Source organism: Chaetura pelagica, unplaced genomic scaffold (assembly GCF_000747805.2).
Source record: "Chaetura pelagica isolate M959 unplaced genomic scaffold, ChaPel_1.0 scaffold66, whole genome shotgun sequence".
NCBI lineage: Eukaryota > Metazoa > Chordata > Aves > Apodiformes > Apodidae > Chaetura > Chaetura pelagica.
Genome location: NW_009953811.1, coordinates 6,142,210 through 6,165,944, shown reverse-complemented (window position 1 = coordinate 6,165,944; position 23,735 = coordinate 6,142,210). Strand labels below are relative to the sequence as shown.

At 37.6% G+C, this 23,735-nt stretch overlaps 1 protein-coding gene across 1 annotated transcript in view; it reads left to right on the top strand.

Annotated features, from left to right (window-relative positions):
- Nucleotides 1-3,090: 3,090 nt before the first annotated feature.
- Nucleotides 3,091-23,735, top strand: part of TAF3 (TAF3 RNA polymerase II, TATA box binding protein (TBP)-associated factor, 140kDa) — a 110,216-nt gene continuing 89,571 nt past the window's right edge. Inside the window, exon 1 of the mRNA XM_010001273.1 lies at nt 3,091-3,325. Coding sequence (XP_009999575.1) covers nt 3,133-3,325 — 193 coding nt within the window. The 5' untranslated portion in view covers nt 3,091-3,132. The remainder of the gene's footprint in view (nt 3,326-23,735) is intronic.

Here is a 23,735-nt window from a genome sequence, read left to right as displayed (position 1 = left end):
AGTACCTGGAGGGGGCCTACAGGAATGCTGGAGAAGGTCTTTTTACAGGGGCTTGCAGTGAGAGGATGAGGGGTAATGGTTTTAAGCTGAAAGAAGAGAGATTTAGGTTAGAGATCAGGTATAAATTCTTCAGTGTAAGGGTGGTGAGACACTGGAACAGGCTGCCCAGAGATATTGTGGGGGCTCCATCCCTAGAGGTGTCCAAGGGGAGGTTGGATGGGGCTCTGAGCAGCCTGATTCAGTGGGAGGTGTCCCTGCCCATGCTGGGGAACTCGATCTTTAATCCTTTTTGGGGATCTTTGATCCCTTCCAACTCAAAAAATTCTGTGATTCTGTGATTAACACAGCCCTAAAACTTGTACCCTTTCACCTATGAAGACACTCTGTCTTGAAAAGGAGAGGATAACTGGTCAGCCCTTTTGTCCCTGTGCCAGTTGCAGGTTTAAAAATTTTTTTAGCTTTTAAACTATCACGTGACTTGGCATTGTCTCGTTAGAGGCAAGTATCAAAGACAGGGGAAAATTGAATCTTCAGGGGTTTTTTGGTCACATTTTGAACATGCTTTTTAACACACAATTGTTTTTTTAATATGGCAGCTTAAATATTTCTATTTTTCAGTTACACTTAGTAGTTGCTTGTCTAGCACATGTTCTTAATAAGCACTTGTAGGAGGATGTCCTTTTTAGCATTTATAACTTGCTAATCACATCAGTGCACTTTTTTGAGCTTAAAAAGATCACATGGAGAAAAGACCTTTTCCTGTTGCAGTGATAACTGGCCTGAACTTTCCCTCTGAGAGGGTGTCAAGAGGCAGGGTACTTGAAACATCTTCAAGAAACCCCAGTAATGGGATCAGTGGTGTGGACCATCTTGCAGTCCTGTGCCCCAGGTTTTCCAGCTGGAGAACCTGTTGCAGCATTTGTTTTTTTTCTTCCAAGGGAAACTGAACACAAGTGTGGTCTGTCTCCAGGCCTGTCAGTACACTGTGGAGGTCCGGGCAGCACCCATCTGGGAGTAAGTGCTGTGAGGCTCCACATGGATCCCCCTGTCCTGCAAAAAGCACAGGCAGTGATTTCAGGACAACACAGGGAATAAATATGTTGTAGTTCTGGGCTTGTTGAGCAGTTTTCCCTCAGTTTTTTTAAAATGTCTTTCTGACTTGTACCTGTTAATCTTGGCACCTTAAAAAATGGTTCAGTAAATTCAAAGGTTTCTTCACAGTCTGAAGAGCAGCTGAAAGTCAGAATGTGCAGTTTCTTAGCTGTGTCAGTTATCTTACGTTTTTAAGCATAAAACACACTCTGCCTAATAACTATAGGGATCTCATAACTACTTAAAAGCTGTGATATCCTATTTTAATTATGTTTATGTAAGTTTCCACATTTCTCTGTCCCTAGAGTCCTCAAGGGAGACTAGCATTGCACTTGTGCTAGATATTATACAAGCACACAATCCGAGATGGTTCTTGTCATACGGAGCTCACGTTCTAAATATGGAACAAAAGAGCCGATAAGTTGGTCTGATCTCCCTTTTAGCTGTGGAGAGATTTAAAACACAAACGACTTGCCCAGAGTCACACAAGAGGCCAGTGTTACAGAGCTGAGAATCAAAACCATAATCTGAGCATTACCCTTATCTTCACTGCAAGACTAAGAAGGGAAATTCTAGAACAAAATTCTTATTTTTCTAAATGTACCTGCAGGCATAAGTTGGCGGGGGGTTTGAATTCATCCAGTGATGTGAGAACCAGCCTGCTTGACTGCTTCAGGTTCAAGATAAAACAAGAAGAGATTAGGTTAAAGGACAAACAAAAGAGCATCCCTCCCATTCTCCAAAGCTGGGGCTTCACAATAGCAATTGTGTTCTTTCAATAAGCATGGGCTGTTTTTTCATAATTACTTTTTAAAGTAAATCACAGCTTATCAGCATGGAGGGATGTAATATCTTCCTAAGCCAACTATACAGAATTTTAATAATTCCGTATAATTTTATTGGATTAAAAACAAAGATACCACATTTAGGGTTTGAGGCATCTTTTTTTAGTGTTATTATGAAAAAAATAGAGTAAGACTCAAAGTGGTGCCTTGGCCACCAAAGGCAGGTGCCTACTTCTCCCTCTAAAGGCCTTCAGAGGGATTTCCCTCTGTTGCATCAGGGCAACTGAGGCACTTGGATAGTTTAAATCTCTGAGCCAAATTACATGTGTAGAGCAAACTGCATCCTCTCTTGAACTCTTTTCTTGGAGGTTATATTAAGTTATATTAAGACTGCTTGGTCAGTAAGGTTTCACTATGATTTTTGTAATGAAAATAAGATTTTTGCTGTAGAGTCAAACTTAAATTTCACCCCAGGAGATTAGGCCCTGAAGTTTAGTAGAAAATGTTCTCTTCTGATCAGACCACTACTTGATAGTCCTGGATTTATCCGGGAGGTGCATCTAACTGGTAGGTAAAGTGTGACTCATACGTTCTGAAGCCTGTAGATTTCATCTGGTGGAAAGATACTATGTGAAATATTTTTGTTATCAAGAGATACAAGAGATACCTTATTATTTATTTATTTATTTATTTGTTTTCCTACCTTTAAACTACAGTTGGTTGAACCAAATGAATTTTTTCCTTTTCTAGGTTGAAAAATAACGTTTGGTCTGTTGCATACTAGTAAAGGGACACTTTCTTCGTTTTAAGGGCTTGTGTCTTTTATTTGAATTCATAGTATGGAATTGAAAACTGTTTTAAGTGGTGTTGCCCAATGTTCATTGACTGTTGCAAAGTAAAGCTGCCTGTTGCTGCTCTCTTGGCTTTGCTTGATTTGCTTCTTGAGGGGTGGTTTTTAATGTATAGATTGAAACAAAGTGATACAGATCGAAACAAAACGCTTTAAAATGAGAATGTGTTCTGAGCCTGGAACTCTGTATGGCTGGATGAACAGTAACCCTGCGGAACTGTAGGGCAGTGATCTCTGGTCCTGGTGGGTGAGCCGTGGTGGGTTGTAATTTCTAAGCATAGATCTGCAGGCCAATTTTTTAAAAACTGAATTTTTGTAAAACTTTTTGGTTTTTGTTGTTGTTTTTTTGTTACAGATGGCCGCACAGATCCAATTTTGGATGATGTAGGTGATGCCTTCAAGCTTATGGGGGTTAACCTGCATGAGCTAGAAGATTATATACACAATATTGAACCTGTCACTTTTGCACATCAAATCCCTTCGTTTCCTGTCAGCAAGAACAATGTCCTGCAGTTTCCCCAGCCGGGAAGTAAAGATGCAGAAGAAAGGAAGGAGTACATCCCTGATTACATGCCACCTATTGTCTCCTCTCAAGAAGGTGCGAAATTAATCCTTTGCTTTACGTTTTGGTCCCTGTGTTTTTGGGTATTTGTTTGCATCCTGAAGCAGTTTGAGCTGCCCAGTTGCAGTTGCTCAGAAAGGACACAATGGATGTTTCACAAGCATGGTTTCGAAACAGGTTGCAGTGCTGTGCAAGTTTATTTTCCATTCTTTTACTTTCATCCATGGTGAACTGGTGTCAAAATACACCGTGTTAATACATGTTTCTGTAATGCATTTAAATTTTACATTTTTGGATGACAATATAAATGAATACATTAACTTTTATGTGTTAGACTCCCTCTTACATACACTGCAAGAGCTTACATAATTTGGTAAAGGTAGAAGAAGTCAAGCTGGCAAGACTGGCACAGGATTCCCAGCTCCTGACAGCTGTTTCTTCTTCCTTTGAACAAATTCTACCAAAAAAAAAAACCCAAAACCAAAAGCTCTTCCAATTAAAATGAAGTCAGATTTCAAATAAGAAAGTTAAGAGTTGTTTAGAGGCACAGCTCTTGCTTTTAATTCTCATTGCTAATGTTTATTAGGGTTTAATCATCACTATTCCAACTGCTTTCTTTCCCTTTCTTGAGTAAAAGTCCCACTGAGGCAGGAGTCGAGGATCACTGTAACAGTGAAGCTCTGTAGACCTGTATTTTTTTTTTGTAATTGCAGGTAGTTATTTTATAGATCAATAGCATTTTAATGTATCTTGCCTTCATATACCCAGGAAGTGAAACTACTTTGCGTCAGTGAAACTGCAGAAATATTTTCTTGGTTTGATAAGAAGGTACTAAAATCTCCCCCTTGTGAAGTTTAAAAGGTGTTTTGTTTTTTTTTAAATCTAACAATGAACTCTCTTAAACCAGGAAGAGACAAACAGAATGTAAATATCAAATATGTAGATAATGTTAAAAAGAGAAAAGTATAGAGAGATGTTGAGAAGTGAATAGGGATTTTAGCTGCCCTGTTCTGATTGCTTTCTCAAAATGCCTTAGCCTGGTTTTTCAGGAGGTAAACAAACACCATTCTGTCTGAGAAATCCACCATCTTCGAAGTGCAACAAGTTAGCTGGCATTTGTGCTTTTTTTTTTTTTTTTACTTGGAAAATCATTCTTCAAAAATAGGCAAGAAAGATCAAATCCAGCAAGACTCAAAGCGGCTATAGATGAATTATCTCAACATGGGGACTGAGAGATGAGAGTATTACAGGCAGAACCTGGTGATACAGAACATAGAAAGAGAGGCTAAAAACTGAAATGGGGACAGTTGTGTGCTTTTTTGTATGTAACTTTTTATACTCTTTCTCTTGCAAGTTAGATCCAGGAATTAGATTTTAGCAGTCCTTATAAATAATGTATGAATCCTTTTAACACCCGAAGCAAGAAGATATTATTTCCAAAGTTGGATGAGAACCAGGAAAACTTCTACTGCCTAGGGCTAGTGTATCAGAGGACCTGTAGACACAACTTCAAAAAATGAACACAATATTTTTTTAAAATGGAAACTTAAATCAAGCATTAAATACAACTGCTGAATGCAAGCTTGTTGTAGTTGATTTAAATACTTACAGTTGAGGACATTTTCATTTTGAATTGTGTTCTGAAAATGCTGTTTGTAATTTTGTTCTCTATGTGGTTATTTTTGGAAGGGGTGAGGTGGATCAAGAAAATCTGTTGCATATTCCTTGTAGCTTACTCCAAGTAAAATTTGGAAGGAAAACTACTGCTTTTGCAGACTAAAGAAATGCATTGCAAAAATAGCAAAGAACTGCATAAGCTGTTTGAATAGCTTGTAGATCTTTATAGCGTAGGAAAAAAAATAAAATAGTGCTGCTAAGACTGCAGTTTGTAACATTTCAGTTGCTTTGAGTAGGCAATAAAGATAGTCCTGAAGGGAGGCTTCATGCACAGTACCAGGGGTAGTGTTAGTTTTTCAGGAACTGTCAGGAAAGCTCTGTATGTCCCATTTCATATCAAGCTCAACTCATGTTATTAATATTTATTTACTGATACGATTCAGATGTTACTAGTGTTGATATATTTTAGCAATAATGTAACCATGATAGTATAAGGGTATGAGCAGAACCAGGTTTATTAGGAGAGTTAGTATAATTTAATTTTATCAATTGGTCTAATTAGAAGTATTATCTCTGGCAACAAACTGACTTCATAAGTAATTTTTGCTAGGTGCTTTAGTAATAAAAAGCTTTTTTAACTGTTAATTTAAAATCCAAACCAAACCAGGGTTCAGTATGCACCATGACCAGTAGGTGTTGCTAACCTCCTTCTAAAAAGTCTTCTAGTTTTGTGTAACTAACTTCTTCTTTCCACTTAACTGTAGAACTGGTGGTGTTGTGTTCAGAGTACAATCTACCCAGCAGTGTCTTAGTTATCATTGCCAAAGACTTGATAAGAGCATAAAGTCCTGTCCAGCCTGAGAGGAGCTGTTTCCTTTATGTGTACTCAGTAGTAAGAAATGCTGAAATAACTCTGAATGATTTCTGAATTTCTGTGGGGGAACGGAGGGAGGGAAATAGGTTGTTGAGGTCTATAATTTGTGTCAGCTGGAAGCTCAGTTCAGTGATACAAGTTTTTGGTCAAAAAGCAGAAAATGTTTTCTTGCCTTCGATGTGGAGTGCCTTGTTTCAGTAACATGCACTGCCAAATTCTTGCAGATCTGCATATATAATTATATATTTTATAAAACAATCTGACTCGTTATTGCCATGGCAAATGTTGGGTTTTTAGCAGCATTTTTACAAAGGGCACTGAAGGGATAATTTTATGCCAGTGTATCATGATGTTTGCTGTCTATTTTTAATTAGTCTCCTTTTTGTTTGTTTGGGGTTTTTTTAGTTATTTTAGCACCATTGTCACTAAAATGTCATGGTGAACTTGTAAGACAGATTTAAAAAGGAGAAAAAATAAATTAGTTGCAAAACATGACGGTCATGCTTTATTTCCTGTGCTGTAATGTAAAGGAACATACATTCTGCAATAGTACATCAACTTCATAGAATTTGTTGATTGCATTTGAAGCAACACAGTACTGTGCTGAAACTAGGCCAGTTGAGAAATCTCAGATATTTTCCCACAGCTAATAATAATCACCATTACATTTTGTGACAGAGTTGAGAGCCCTGGTTCATGATGTTTTAAGCATGTGTATCATTCTCCATCATTAAGTGAAGTGTGAATCCTACATGTGATGTGATAACGTTATTTTTAAGCTTCCTGTAACAAATTTCTACCTGTGCTTGTTGCCTCTTGTATTACCTCATTTTAAATAGCAATAATAGTTATGGGGTTTTTTTAAACCCCTTATGTCAACTGTTTATTCTGACTATTTGAAGTTGCAGGTAGTCCATCCCTATTTCTCTGCCTGAAAGACTGAAGAAAAGTATTGCTTCTGTGCATGCAATACTGTTAACAGGCTACTTTATTTGCATCCTTCTCTTACACTGTAACTGGGCAAGGCTATGTCAGAAGGATATGAGGCAGAAGACATGAGTCTCTCCCCAGTATTTGAGAGCGGATTTTTTGTGTGGAGAGGGACAGCTTTTAGGGAGTCACACTTGCTCCTCAATTTTGTCTTCATTTTTTTCTGTATTCTGCTTCATGCCACTTCACTCCCACTTCATAGAGGTTTAGCTCCTTTCCCTTACAGGTGATCTGGAAGCAAATGTCATTTTTACCAGGCATTAAGTTTTGAGGTCTTTCATTCCTGATAATGTGTGTTCAAGCACTGGCATTATATTTCTGATCATAGAGTCAGAACCAGTTCTTGGCACGGTTTACAAATTTGGATTTATTTGTAGCCTTTTCTGTCAGAGCATTTTATTTCCCTGGCAGATCAAAGCATAAAATTGTTGATCTCCTTACAGCCCTGCCTTTTCCCCTCTTTGCTGTTGACATGGTGTTAGGACCTGTTACCCACCAAAACCTGATGCTTGCAGCCACCTGAAAGCTTGAAAACCCAGCTGTCAAATTACAGATAATGTCAGAACATCTCTAGTTTTTTTCATACCATGTTATTTGCTTAAAATCATAGTCGAATTGATGAGAATAGTGGGGGGCTGTGAAGCAAGGTGCTAATCAAAATAACATGATTTTTGCATCTGATACCTAGGACCTACGGGTGCTAGAATTGTAATTGTAGAAAGCATTAAGCATCACAGTGTTATAAAGCATTAGTGTCTAGCTCCAGTGGCTGGATATATCAGATTTTAAACTGTCACTAGCCCCTCAGTCATGTAGTGCTTTCTTTGGCCGTGGTCCAGAACTGAATGTAGCAAGTCTTGGATCTCAGACCAGTGTCATTTCAATCTCTGGTTTCCTCAAGGGTTAAACAAAGCCAATACCTCTTTCTAAATTAGCTCATGACGGGCTTTAGAAAGGATACCGGGATATCAACTTTGCCATTTTGATAACACAGGTCGTCTCCTCCTGGTTGTTGTTTTTAAGCCTTTCTGCCTTTCCCCAGATCTGGTTTAGCCACACAGACTAACTCGTCTTCATTCTAACAGCTGCACCAATGATTTAAAAGCAGCAATGATCTTTTCAACAGAGCTTTTCCAGTATACTTTGTTAGGAAACCATGACCCATCAACAAACAGGTACTGTGTAGTCAACCAGTCTGAAGAGTTAAACCCCTGCCAGACTGTGAAGGCTTTGCTCCTGGCTGCTCACCTGCCTGGTTGCTGAGTATCTGCAAACATCCTTTAGCCACCCATGCAGTGTGCTGAGTGTTAGAACCTGATTGCTTTTGTGTGAAGGAGTCTTCACAAATGCATCAGCCTAGCAAGGAAGAAGCAACAGGAGAAACAGTCAAAATGAGAAAGGCAGCCAAGCTTAAGATGCAGACAGAAGAAAGGCATTGGGAAAGAGCCAATGGGAGAGGCAGGTTGCAAAGAAAAAAGGAAAATATGAGACAGGAACAAAAAATGTACACAAAATGTGCCTGGTTTAAATCTTGCCATTAGACACAAAAATAACTCTTGTAGAAGGCATGGTGATAAAGCTGTAATTAGGAAGACAGCTGTATCTTTACCTTTTCTTGAGAAGTTGTATAATAATTGAAAGTATAATTTCCAGTGAAATACTGCAAGAAAGGATTTAACAAGGAATTTATTTTTTTTTAAGCATAAAATGTGAAGCTAAATGGACTTTCACTGAAGAGCTTCATTGAATTTGCAGCACTTGGGAAAAAAAAATAAAATCAATGTAATAAGTGCCACAGTAAAACTTTATCCATGGCAGAAACCAAATCACATAGCTAGAATTCCACAGACTATGGACATAGAGGCATTCACTATTTTATATTCTGTAAGAGACAACTACCTAACTTTTCCTAATAATTCATATCTTTGGAAAAAAAAAACAAACACCCTCTTGCTATTTTTGTAAGAAACATAGAGGCAGCTGGAAGTGGGAAAAGGTGGAAAAGGATTAAAAGTGTTGCATTTGTCTTAGGAGAGAGCTTATGATGGATTTTCATCTTTTTGTTTGTTGGGGTCTTTTAAGTCTTCAAAAGAAATAAACCAGCTGGAACCTGGCTATACCTGAATAACCAAATCAGAAAATATATCTTAAAAGAAGCTGACTTCAGCTTTTTAAAAGTTACTAACACTAACTATAAAAATTCAGCTTTGTGAAACTGTATTTCTTTAGCTTCTTTAGTTTTATTTCCTGCATATGGCAAATGGAATGAAGTTAATGTGGCTTTTCTGCAAGGGGGTATCATCCTTTTAAAGCCTTCCCACAAAGATTTTTCTGTTTTTCAGACCTGTTTAGATAACTTACAAGTTGCTAGTGATTCTTAGAGGATTCAAAATGAAAACTGCACAATGCAGAATTGGAAACATAAAAGGCAGCCTTTTGCAGTAAATGATTTACATTGAATTGGAATGAAAGTCATGGATTCTTTCACTACATTGTGATGTGCAAATTGCAATTTTGGCTAAAATAAAACCCAGAGAACAAAATAGGACTTTATGATAAAAGGATTCTATTGTCTTGTGTATTTAGAACAGAAATGCTGTCATGATTTTCATTTCCTACTGATCCCTTTTCAGCAAAACTTTTGTCACTTGTCTTGACTCGTCATGTCAGATCAGTTTTTTCCCTTTTCTGACAATATATGACTTTGTTTAGCTCCCACGTTGCTTCCTGCACTGTCTCTCTGCTACTATACTTGAGGATTTTATTTCATCTGGATCATCAGACACCTTTGTGCCTTTGAAAGCAGAAGTTTCAAATTAGGTTATCATCTGATAGCTGCGTGTTACTGTTCTCAAGTGTTTCAGGCTTTCCCTTACTGCACTGAGTATTTTTGGGGACTCTAGAGGAGGCAGTGGGAAATGGAAAGTCTAGCCACTGCTTAAAACAGGATAAAAGAGAAGCACACATTTCCAGTTTTAACGTGTGACCGTGTAATTTTATTTGCCTTCATGCAGGAGCCTTCTCTATTTTTCTTCTCATCCAATGTTGTTGTTTTTTTATCTTTGACTTTTGCCATCAAGGATGCTTTAACTCAATGAAAAATGTTAGTGGTTACTCACATCTCCTAGCATTTAAAAAGCAAATAAAAAATTTTTGGCTACTGGGAGCAAAACCATAATTTTGATTATGTACCCCCCTGTATAGGAATTTGTGCCTAACTTTCCAAGGAATGGCTCATAACCCAAGCAAGCCTTAATTTTGTGCTGTATTCAACAGAATTGCTTGGGAAGGACATGGAAGTTGAGCATGTAGGTTGAAACCTCATATGTCTATCATATTTTGAGATGTGTGAACTTGAGTTTCTCCACCAATGCCAGCATCTTCCTGCTGTTCCTTAACAGCTGTGGCATGTGCATGGGCACAGGGAAGGGTCCACACTTGGGAGTTCAAGAGTTGACACTCTAGGAGCTTGTTCTGAATAATGCTGCTGTCAGTTGAACACTTTTTAAGTGTCTGAAACTTTTCTTTCCTTCTCTGAAAAATGTTCATACTTGGAGCTATTCAGGAAAAGACATTGCATAGTGTTTACACCTTGATCTTAGCACCAGAACAAGATGTTGTCTAGACAAAGATAACTAGTGCATTACAGGACCCATATCTGTCTTGCATTAATCAGGTGAATGACTCATTGTAAGCTTCTGCAGATAAGTATGTAGTAGAGTCCAGGTTAAGACCATGGAAGTCTGCCTTCTAATTTTAAAAATTATGACTAAGAAAGTTCATTTTAATTACTTGTCTTTTGCCACACACAGATAAGCACTATAACTACTGTACAGCTCTTAACTTCAGTGTCTTCTTCTAGTCGTCACCTTTGAGTACATGTTCCTGTTTTCTCCAACTCTCAACTAAAGGGAGTATTAGTGAGTGGGTAAGTCTTCAGGAAGGGATAACTCTTTTTGGTGTGTAGGCTGTTCCAATTTGTTCTGCAAGAACCTGAGAAATTTGAAGTCGGATGAATAACAGGGAGAGTTCAAATAAGAAGGCTTTTGGAGACATGATCATGGTTCATGCAGCAAGACACTTGGATAATTAAAGTTCATCTGTAACCGAGTGGGCTTTTTTAATCTTTCATTTTTTTAAATTGCATTCATTAGAACCATTAATGGCTTTCTCATGACTTGACAAGACTGTATTTTTCTATATTTCTTTAGTTTGGATTTTGTTTCTTTGAACAGCTGTGTATTGTGTGACTAGGTAAAATGTAATTCTGTTTGCATGTTGTGTATAAATGTGTATTGTTTGCATCAGTTAAGCAAAACCTACCATAGCATACCTGTGTTTTTGAGAAGCAATGTCAAACTTGAGCAGGGCTGGATCTGGCTTGTATTTAGCCCAAGGCTGGAAAACATAGGGTCCTCAGGTGGTAACTCCATAAGTCACAAATTTCTCTGACTTGGTTTGAGATAAATGTTTCAATCATGGTAGTAAGTGATGATGCTACACTGCCAGAGGTGGTGTTTTATTTGGAGAGATAAAGTAAAGTTCAGCTCTGCATGTGTGTGTTTAAAACAGTCTGATAAGAACTTAAATGGCCTTTATTCTTGCCACTTTACAACCTGTTGCATTCTGCTTAATTTATTTTCTTTGGTGAACTTGTTTGCCCTCTGCATTTGTGTTGTTGATGTCTACTGCTTTCCCATTCCAAGGAGTTGTGCTAAAGGAAGACTCAGTGTTTCATGTGTATTCTTACGGCTGGGATGAAGCATACTTTTCTTCAAACGTTATGAGCTCTTTTCCCTGAGGGGAGGAGGATGGTACTGATTCTGTGCATCTGAGAGGTACAGCTTAACAGATTGGCCAAATAATCCATCCTGAATTGGAGAGTGAATAATTTTAATACCCCTTATCTTGCATAGATTTTTGTGGATATTCATCTCAGCAAATGAACTTTGCATTTCTAAATGTTTAGAGCAGCATGTTCGTTCAGGTACAGCATACTTGAATCTCCATATTCTCCAAGTTTCTCCATGTTTCTCCAGGTTTCAGTGCATGTGGAACTTTTGTTCCAGGCGTATTTAAACAAATGTTTTGCACTTGTGTGTGGACAACACTAATTATGTCTGACAGTCACAACTGGGAATAGCATGGAGGAAATAATAGTTCTTGACCAATCGCTAAAACACAGGAAGTCCCAGTGCCATAGGAAGGGAGGGAAACTCACTTTTCATTTCCTCTGAGTCCTGTGTGTTCAGATTAACTTTAAAAGCCACTGAGATGCAGCTCTGAGGATCTGGTCTTCAATCATGTGCTACCTATGTGTGGAGCCTGGCCCAGCAGGCAGTAAGGCACCAGCCAGTAAAGCTCTCGTAGCTCAGCTGCTGCGGCTCCTATTGCAAATTAAATATGAAACAAGGATGCGTTTGGTTTTGCATGAGAGACTTTCAACACGTCCACCAAAGATGCTTTCTTTTTGTTCTGAATGCTTTCAATCTTAATATTGCTGAAGGTGATAGCTCATCTGTAATCTCTCAGAGATAACTATTTTCTCTTGCTAGTTTAAAGAGAATTGATGGAATTTTACTGTTCATATTTGCAACAGTTTTAATTTTCTGTAGTACAGTCTTTACATGTTTAGATCAGCAAGGTTTATTGTAATTCAGTTACCTTTTTGGGGATGTGTGTATAAAATATTCTACAAGCAAATATTTGCAATGTGATCAAAGCATGTACACACATATATGTGTATATATATATAATTTTTTAAGCTATAGTTAAAATCATGTATCCTTGTCCAGGGAATTTAAGTTGGGATTTGTTGGGTTTTGTTGTGTGTTTGTTGTTTTTTAAGAAGCTTTAGAATTACAAGTAAAAATCCATTTAGATTTTTGTGAGATTTAGACATCTCTATATTATCCTTTAGCCATCTCTTTATTATCCTTTAACATCATAGCTTAACTTTTTTTTTTCCAGGGTCCTTAGAAACATGATATAAAATCATATAGGTTATGATGAGCTGGAATTTTATTGTCAGTGTTGCTATATAGTTCAATTACACTTAGAAACTCCAACATAGAAGACTTTATCACAATATGCCATATATTGACACAATTCATTATTTTTTTAGAACTCTTGGGTAAAGTAAACTTTATGTGAGTTAAAAAGCGATAAATATCTTAATGCTAACACTGCAGGTAACAGTCTTCTCTCAGTTGAGCTAATTTTCACAGAGTAAAGCTCATGGGTAATATCTATTTTAAATTTAAGGTGATTCAGGCTGAAACACTGAATTTCTTCAAAACCTCAGTGTAAACTTCAATTTTGCAAATGGCCCATCTCTTTAAGGAGTTTTTTCTTCACACAGACATCTCCTCTCACATCAGCTCACTAAGGTGAGCTCCTTGAATGTACTTTTGGTCCACCTCTGCTGTGCAGAGGCAGAAAGGTGGGGTTAGGTGAACACCCAACACTTCTTCTAGGGCTCCTGGTGTAATTTTAAACAGATGGGATGGCAGTGGAAAGCTCAAGTCTTAAAAACTAACCCTGTTGCTTGGTCAAAGATAAAATGATTCCACTGGTATGGGAAGTGAAGAATGTTAGAAGAACTTTGCACTTTTGAATATCACTGCTCCTTATGTCCTGTTCCTGTGCCCTGGTGTAGGGGGCTATGATTTTCCTAGGTCACAGGCCAAGCAGTGTTGCTGCAGAAGACACCCAAGGCAACCCAAGGAAGCAGGAAGTAGTGTTGATCAGTAAATGGCATTTTATAATAGTCTGCTGTTGAGACTGGCATATTTCAAACGAGATGAAAAATTAAGCCCTTGCCACTTGTGGTGATTAAAGCCTCTGTGGCTCACTTTTCAAGAGCAGCATGCTAACCCTGCTGGCATAGTTCCAGCTGGGTTACAGAGTTCTGCCAACCCTTGTGCCCCGAGCAGTTTCAAATTCTTGGAGGAGAAACCGCTCACTGCTTGTTCTGTGCTGCCCAATAGCTGCTGCATCCTCCCACCAAGATGCTGAGATCCCTCTCTGACAATTCTGTGAGTCTGTGAAGTGATGCTGAGTTGAGGCCAGGTTCTATTGACTGAATGCATGCAGCAAACATTTTTTTTTTTTCTTATTTTTTCAGGGCAAACCCAGCAGTCCATGGGTTTTTTCTGAGTTAGCGTTAGACATATATGTGTGAAGGATGGTAAATAAATCCAAGGTCATTATGCTTCTTCTGGAGCAGGACAGTAAGTAGAGCCTGTCCTGTTACCAAATCTGTGTTTGCAGAGGAGAGAACCATATGTGATCGGCAGGTGCTGTGAACATACTGAAGAAACTGAGATAAATCAACAGAAATGTTGATTCTTACTATCTAAATAGTTTCCTTCCTTTCACGTGTATATGAGGGCTGCTTTTCTCATAATATAATTTCTGTGTGGTATTTTTAACAGTCAATGTATAGAAAAAGTGTGTGGACTTTCATAGTAGATAGAAATAGCCAAGTGAAAGGACAGCTGGTTATAATCTGTGAAAGAAAGGTGTATGACATGGGAAGGTAATGCTGCAGTGGTATTTGTGCCACCAGAAAGACGCATGTAGGGGTTGAATAACTTCCTGTAGGATTTTTGTAAAACGGATTATTTTATATCAGCCTCTGTTAAAACAGTTCACATTTGTGCTGCTTTTAGACCCCAGTGTTAAATGTGCTTATTCTGTGCTGTAGCTATTGGCCTTATCTAAATGGAAAACCCTTGCCAGCTGGAGAACAACTTAGCAACTTTTTAATATAAAAAAGGCCACATTATACACGACACATGTACAAGACTCAAAGCAACATGTATGGTGCCTAAAGTTTTTGGAACTAGTGTGTGTATACCCTAATCTCCTGAAAGTTCATTGCTCACAGCTTTTATCAAGAGCAAAGGGAGTCGGAGCTGAAGACTTCTGTGCACTGCCACTCCATCTGAAAGAACTAGCTCCTTTTTCCTTAGTTCAAGGCAATATGCCCAGAAGTATGTATACATCGTTCCTATCAATGCAGTCACAGGACTCTGACTTTCTTTTTAAGTGAAAATAAATTAAAATATTTTTGTTCTGTTTTGTTAAGAAGCAGAGGAGGTTTCTGCTACAGTCTAATTGTCTTAGATCTGTCTCTCAGTCCAGCACATCTTTGTATTAAGCTGTTATTACCTCCTAATGTTGTTTAGGACACATTAAATATATTGGTAGTATCTCAAGAGGAAGACTCTAGATGTTGGTTTTATGAGGAAAAATTTAAATGTGGTTTAAAAACCTGCTCGCTTCTGGTTATCACAGTTTAAACTAGTGGGAGTTACTTTGAATGCCCAGTTTTGTAGCTTCTTTGCTTTAATTGGTGTAAGATTTGCTTTCCCAGATAATCTTTTATGAAAGGGCAGTGAGATGAGGGAACAAGCGAGCTTCAGAGTGAGAGATCCAGTCAAGAAGTCGTGTCCACTTAGTATCACATTAACAGGGGGAGAAAATGGGGGCTATCAGATAACACACTGAACATTATTCTCCAGAATTAGGTGACTTTATTTCCTTTCCTACGTTTGGTGTCCCAGTGCCTTGCAAAGGTCAGGATTACTTTTTGAACAGCCAAAGTTGTATTAGTGCCGTTCTTTTTCTGAACAGTAGTTAATTTCTTCCTGTAGTATTAAACCAGCAATTGTAACCTTTTCATTTTAATGAGCCAAAGCTTTGTTAAACCGGGAACCTCTCCTGGTCATAGGTAGCATGGCACATGAACATGTTTAAGGCAATTTCTGTAAGAAAGAGGATGCAGAGAAAAGTCTTGCTTCCTCATGCAAAGAGCCAGGTTCATCATTACAACAGAGCTGATGAAGAACGACATTTGGCAGAAATCCAGATCAATACTTAACCTTGTTGCCTTCTGCTGCAGAGTGAGGCACCTTAACTGTTCTATCCTCACACCTTCTGATTTAACATAAGGAAAATGAGAGATATTAATGGTTACTTTCAATATTTTTTTTCCCTGTGCTTCTATTTGAGAGCATATTCATACTGTACTTATGAAGAATTTAAATTTCTTTAATGTTAGCTATCTATATTGAGTTGTCACACCTACCTTCACTCATATCAAGGCTGAAATTTTTATTCTGCAAAACTCAGGTAATTTCTCTCAAGCTTGAATTTTGCCTTTTATATGCATGTCTCATTTACAGCACTCATAGCAAAATATGTTCTTTAAATAACAACAGCATACTTTGGTCACAGATGGCAAATGAAATAATACAAAAGATCTAGGCTTCTTCTAATCCGAGTCCATATAACATCTTACATTGCTACAAATCATGTGGCTAGCAAGTCCATTGCACAAGGGGAATATTTTAAGTGTCAAAATTGGCAATTTTTTTTTTGAATTTAGCATCACTAAAGGACTAGTATTAATGTTTACTGCATTTTAATTAAAATTAGTTAAATGTGTGTATTTCTAAGCTTACTTCAAAATCCTTACTAGTTCTTTCTGCTGTCACGTCTGTTCTTGCTCAAAAACAAAACAAAAGAGCATAAATCCATAGAGCTTGTGCACCACACGCTGACTATCAGAATGGAAACTTCAGGAGGGAAGATGAGAGGAGCCAGACAAGCACATGAGAAGAAAATTAAATGTTTCAGGCTGATCTGAGCAGTGGAGATCAGATAACTACAGTCATGGTGTATCTTCTTGGAGGTTGCATTAGTAGTTACTATGCAGTCATCTTTACTAAAGATGAAGAGCTTTTGTCAGATCAGTTTATATTGTGGAGAAGAGCCTTAGCCCAGATGTGCTTGGGAAGCTGAACCTCTGTCTAGGCAGGTGCTCTGCAATGGGAGCACTTGGTGGAGAATGCTTTGTATTAGACCTTGCACAATGCCCTTCTACAGTGTACATGGGTAGCAATATCTGCTCGAAGGATTTTATTCCACATCTTTTTGTTCTCTTTTCCTTGATGGATGCATCTAAGGGAGAGCAGGAATCCCTGCTGAGAAGCAGAATACATCAGTCCAGGTGGTATGGCGTATTGCCTACTGAGCCAGGCTTTGGGGTACAGGTACACCACTTTCAAGTTGAGACTGATTCTGAGATGTCCTTTCTCCCTGCAAAACTGAGGGGCTGTGTGTCTGCAAACTGTCCATCAGTGCTTGCAATCTGTAATGAGCCCATTGTACAGAAAATAAAGCGTTCCTCTGGTTTTTCTCTTAATCAGTTCTCTAAATATCCTGAAAAAATAGATATTTTCCTCTTAAAACTCAATCAGATGAGATCAAGTGTTTTTAAATAAGTCAGCTATGGTTTCTCACCATAACTATCATATCTCACTGCTTAATGCAAATTTGATGATCAGACTGGTTCAGACTTTGGTGCTGATGCAGTTTGTTTTTAAAAGTAATATTTTACAAATCACTGCAGAAATGCGTAGGTTGCACGCTATTTGCAGAGGAATTTCCAACTTGAAAGCATGGTAAACTTGCTTGATACTAGTTAGAAAATCCTGAGGTGTAAAACCCCGAAAGGTCTGTATCACTCTTCTCCCTTCAGATACAACACGTGCAAAAATTTTCTAGCATCGTTCCAAGCCCCAAGTTGAGAGAAGTTATGACTTAAGGCTATTTGAACGTGTAGTTTTTCAGACAGCTGCAAGTTCTGCTATTTTTAAACACTTCTTCACATGCAACAAAAACTTTAGCTACTACGTTCAATAGTGTATTCAATAAACTTTGGCTTAAAACATTTTTGGTGTTTTATCTGCATCTTCCTAATAAAAAAGGAATGTGGAAGGCAATCTTTTGTGAACTCAAACAGTTGAAGTCTTATGGCAACTTTCTCACAGAAATTCAGCTCCTAAGTGGAATTCATGCACAAGATGAGGTATTCCTAATAGATACAGTTGGGTTATTTTTTCCCCCCTGAGAATTATAAATGTCTGAGTCATGATTTAAAATGGAAATAGCAGTGTAGCCTTGGCCAGTGTGTCACTATCAATTTGCTATAATTAAAGCATTTGAGGAGATAAAATAGATTCAGTAGAGCTATCAGATAGTATCTTGGAGTCTTTTTATTTTAATGTGCTTCACTCTTAATGCAGAAGAGACCACGTATATATGTGCCTATGTATGTTAGTGAAAGAGAGTAAAAAGCCTGAGCATTGCTGGTGCTCAGTGAGTTTTACTTTTCTTGGTTGTGTGGTGTCTTTGCAAAGCTTGTATACTCCTTTTTCTCATAATAAATTTTACATGTATTATTTTACTAAGCCAAAATATTTAGCAATAGATTTTTTCTCAAAGGTCAGTTTTGCCAGCATTCTGGAATATTCAGTTTTCCTAAGCTCCTCCTAATTTGTGTGCAATTTCTGTACTGTTTCCATGCAGTGTTATGGGTTTTCCCATACTAAGAGTAACTTAAATGCTATAGTCAAATTTATTGTGCCTTTTCTCTCTGCCAGTGCATGCCTCTTATTAATAGTTACCACTCCTAAGTACTGCATGCTTCTCTTCCTGATTAATAAGTTTCTTGAAATGCATTAAATACATTTTTTTTCTGTGTGCAGAGATCAGCTTACATTGTTCTAAGCAAAATCATGTATGACTGTATTTCTCATGGCTGTCATTTTCCATGAACGTTTGTGCCACACTTTCAGTGTTATACTTCCTGACAAGTTTCATTAAAAGGGATCAGCCTTGTTTTTAGAACATGCCACAAGAAGAGCGTGCCTAAATTATATTCATTTGGTTCTGTACTAGGTAGCTCTTCACTTGTTCATTACCACTTGTCTGCATTCTTTCAGCATGTTTAATTTTTTGTCCAAGACTTTTCAAGTAAGATTTTATGATACTGCCAGATATCAAACTTTAAAGCTTCTATTATAGTTTCCAGTTATCTATTATTTTTGTAGTTCTTTCAGAAGAATCTGAAAATTGATCAAGTTTTCTTTTTTCTTTTTTTTTTTTCTGTCTAATCTTTTACTGTGTTTTTTTTCCTTAATACTTCCTAATTCTGTTATAGGTTGAAGTGGTAGTTGTTAGGGTCATTCTTTTGAAGTGTGTGTATATTCTGGACTTCCTGATAATATTAATTAGATACATGTAATAACAAGCAGCATTTGTAATTAGTCAAGTCCAGATAGAGACAGCACAATAGTTTGAGACATGAATTCTCCCAAGCAGCAGGATCCAGATGCTCTTAATTTCAGTATCCAAACAATGTTACCTGCTCTGTACAGGTTTCTTGGGTTTAGCATACACACCATTTGGTATTGACTGGCTGTTTATAAGTCTTGAATTTGGTAGGGTTACAATCTGAGACTCCTGAGAATGAAAAAAGGCCAAGACAAAAACAGAAAATGTTGGTTCTACATCACTGAAAAAGCTTTTCTTTTATACAAGTTTGATTATAGAAATGTAAAGATTATATGAAGTAAGCATAAGCAGTTGAAACGTCCCTGTTTGCCCTCCTGGAAACTTGCCCTGGGTTTGTACTTGGGACCAGCTGCCATGTGGTAGCTGATACAGAGATGTGGCTGTACCCAGGGCCATCCTTAGAGACAAATTATTTTCTCTAGAGTTCTTGCTAAAGGACAAAGAGAAAATATTTTTCACTCTTTTCTTACTAGAGTTTCCCTTTATCTCCCTAGTTTGTGTTATTCTAAAAAAAGAAAAAGGTTTTCTTTGCATAGCTGGACAGTGCAGGAATCTTGGGTGGTTAATTTGTCTGACTGTTGTTATATCCAGACTCCATGACTGCTGTGGTCCAGATTTAACAAATCTTAAGGCTTTGTTTAAATGTTCGTATCTCCTTAACACTGGGGAAAAAATAAAAAAAAATTACATGTATCTTGACAGTGTTGCACCAGTGCTTACTGCATTATTCTTTTTTAATAAAATGGAAGATTTACTATTATGTCCAATTATTCATCCCTTTTAAATGTGCCTATCTTGGCATACATATTCCTTATCCCAATTTTTAGTTACTCTCACCTATTTCCTTACAGGTAAAGCCTGGTATGAGATATTGAGGGTACAAAGCACAGAAGTAACAAGAAAGAATGACTGAAAATGCTTAAAGTTCATTTTTACTGGAAGCACATTAATCTGTTAAGGCAGAAAATAGTTGTGGGTTGTTTGGAGTTTTTTTTAATGAACAATTGACTTAATTTTTATGAACAAACTTTTGTGCAGATATCTAAAAGGGAAGAAAAATGTCATGACTTTGCCAGTGGGGCAGCCTGCTTAATCACCTTGATGAGATCCTAAATGAGCTTTCTGAAGCTGAGGTAGCACAATGGGCAAGAATGTAAAAGGTTGGATGTAACCATCAGAGGTTGCTTTCACTGCTCGTGATCCTGATCTTACTGAGCTTCTTGCCTTTTTGTTTTCACTGCATTTATAGAGCAACTGTGCTGTTAGCAGGTCAGTCTAGTAAGCAGACTGTTTTTAACAGTATTTGTTACTGTTGGGTATAAATCTAAACAACTACAGTAATAATATTAAGGCACCAAAAAAAGTCAGATGGCCCCCATCTCTCAGCCAAGTTTTCACAGTCACATTTAGTTTCCCCTCTTCAAATTGCTTCTTTATACTTGTGATGTTTCTTCTCTGTTTTCTCAACTCTCAGAACTCCTCCTGAATCTTTTAGAAAATATTTCAGAGAAGAAGGATACAATTTTGCTTTTGTTGCTAGCCATCACTGTTTGGCAAGACTCTTCTACCTATATATGCAAATTATTTATACTCTGAAATGAGAATTTTGGGTGTTATAATGTTCCTGTATTTGGCTACCAATTTAACTTGGAAATAATGTGCTGCTCATGTTCCTTTTCATTAAGTGTTGTTCGTTGTTTTTGGTTTTTTGGGGGGTGGGAGGTCGGATTTCAGTGCATTTCAATAATTTTTAAATCACCCAACTTCAATAATCTCTTTGAGCCATTATCGTATGCATACACAAAGCTTTGTTTCCCTTACTGACCACAGTTTAAATGCACTAACTCCATTAACTTTTCCTCATGAAGCAATCCGTGGGGAAAAAAGTTCTCCATTTAGTGCTTTGTTAGCTATATATGCTGGTTTGGAAGATGTTTCTTGTGTTTGTTTACTGAATGTAAAAGCAGTGTGCCTGTAAGATCAGATCTACTACACATAGTGAAAAATGTAACTGTAAAAAATTCATTTGAGGCAGTGCATAAATCTATGATAAAACCATAAATGTACTCTTGAAAAAAAAACCCACAAAAAAACCCAACAAAACCTGCTTTGCATATTTTAGCCTAAATATGCAGATTAAATAGTAATAATAGAGTACATTGTAATCACAAAAGCTGCAACATACACCCCAGCTATGGGCAACTGGCTGCATATCGTGATAGCTTAGCAGACAGGCATTCTTTCTTATTTTCGTTGAGCAGAGAGCTACACATATCCTGACGAAGTGCTAAAGAAATGCTTTAAGGGCAAAAGCCATAGTATTTGTGATTTGGGGAAGGCTGCTTTGTAAAGTTACTGCTGTGTGCTGTCATGTATTGTGTGCTGTAGGTGTAATAAAGTGTGCTGGGCATGCAGAGGAAGGTGGGTTTATACTCTTACATTTTTAACTTGCCTTGACATCTGCACGTTCCCTCTTGTCTTTCCAGATGGATCTGTGGATGGATTGCTTGCTAGTAAAATCTGGTGTCAGTTTTTTTCTCTGATTAAAAAAATAATTTTTAAAAAGTCTGTGCTTGTTAGGGAGAAAGAAAGAAAGAAAGAAAGAAAGAAAGAAAGAAAGAAAGAAAGAAAGAAAGAAAGAAAGAAAGAAAGAAAGAAAGAAAGAAAGAAAGAAAGAAAGAAAGAAAGAAAGACTTGCCCCTGATTTTGATTTCTTTATTCTAGAAACAACTAGAATTTGCACAAACAACTTTTCAGTTTGTACGGGCAGTTGGGGGTTGGCAGGCACTTCGACCTTGCTCTGCTTTGCGTTTCCTCTCCTCTGCCAGCTCCAGCCTTCCTTTTCTTCTTATTGTAGTGACTGGAAGCAGATACTGGGGGAGGGAGAGAGATTTGAGAAAGTTATTGCTGTTTAAACCTCAGGTGGCGAATTATTTTGGGTGGCTGATGTGTCCTTCTGTGGCAACTGTACGGACAGTTCCTGAAAATCTGAATGTTCAGATGAATGAATAGAAAGTGTGCAATAAATTAGGGATATATATTCTCTTGGACTATTTGCTCATTATTTTGGTTACACTAACCTGCTTGAACTCTATGTAGAAAGAGAAGGTGGCCTAATCTTCCCATTTTTAGCTTCAACATCTCTTTAAAAAGCCTCAATGTAACACTTAAAGGAAGAAAATACTTTTTGCCTTTATTTGTCACTGGACTTTTGTAGTATTTTGCACACTGAACTGCCAAACCTCTCACAGGTCTTCGTTACTGTGATTACTCAGAAGACTATACAATAATCTGAAAAATTTTGTTGTCTGGGTGATCAGTTTATGCCAGAGAAATTTTGTGAATCACAGCCTGTTGTTTTTTCTTAGAAATACTCACTGAATTTAAAAGTCTTCCTTTTGGGAATGAAAAGGAATTACCTAATACACTTAACCACTTCTGGCACTACCTGTCTTAATACAACTGGAAGACAATGGATTGAGATTTTAGTTTGTACAACTGTCCTGCAAAACTAACCCTCCTTTCAGAAAAGCAAAAAGCAAACCACGTACAAACAGGCAGATGCTGCATTAAGACTACAGATTTAAACAGACAGCACATGGACCTTGAGGGTTCAGCAGCAGCAAAAATTCTTCCATCATTTGCGTAGCATTTTGAGTAAGCAAGTTGTTAAATGGTTTTGTCTAGCTTGAACTTAGGGTAATATTGCACATCCTTGATACTGCATTAATAATATGCTTTTTTTGTTGTAATTGCACTGATGTGGCTTAATGTAATTTTATCACCTCAATTTAACCTTTGGTGTGTTTAAATGCATGTCCAGTGGTCTCTCTTGGGGAGGGGAAAAAACAGACTTGCGAAAATTAGACTCAAAACACAGATTTGAAATTTAAATAAGTGGTGTATGAGGACAGGTGCCTGACTCCTCAAAAAGGCACACTTTAGATCTCAGCCTTTTCTATACTACTGTGTTTAAGCAATTAATTTTTCAGGACACAGTGAACCAAAAGTATCCCAGCTTTGCTGATGAGAAACAGACAATATAAAGGTAGATCCGGATACAGAAAGCCCAGGGCTGGTAACAGTAAAGGTTAAATAAAGGCTGTTGGGATTGCTACAAACTCTTACCTTTCTTTGAAACTAGGAGTACCTGTAGGTACTCCCAACCCTGCTGGTTTATACCTAGTTTTAGCATCTTGATTTCAAACTATCACGATCCATAAAGATCACAGAGTATCAAAGCCTGAGTGATCATCCCACTCTCATCCTCCAGCATCACCATCTAGATGAGTGTCTGGTAGTAGATTGTCACCTCTCAGGAGGCTTGTGAGGTGGTGGAAAAGTTGCTGGAATCTACAATACATGCAGAAAGCTCTCTTCAGGTCTGTCAGCCTGCTCTGTGTTTTACACAGAATGTTCTTCTCTGTCATTTTAAATTTAAATTTAAATTTAAACATTAAATTAAAAAAAAAATTAAAAAATTAAATTAAATTTTAATTTAAACATTAAATTTAGCGTTTCTCAAGAACAAGGTAGGTTTTTGGAATTCTTACTTTTAAAATGAAAACAGATTGCAGTTTCCCCTCAGTTCTATAAATGGTATTACTAAGGTAGAAAGTTGTGAGTTTTAACCCACCGAGCCCAGTGTCTGCTGTGGAGAGGAGCTGAGTTTCAGGGAGCTGCTGGTAGGAAACAGGCTTGTAAAATTCATGGCTATTTTGGCATTGTGTGCTTCCTGCAGCCAGAAAATGTAGATGGTTTTGGCTGTGATCTAATCTAAAATATCTGGGGGCTTGTGGCTGGAGGTTTTTTTCGGGG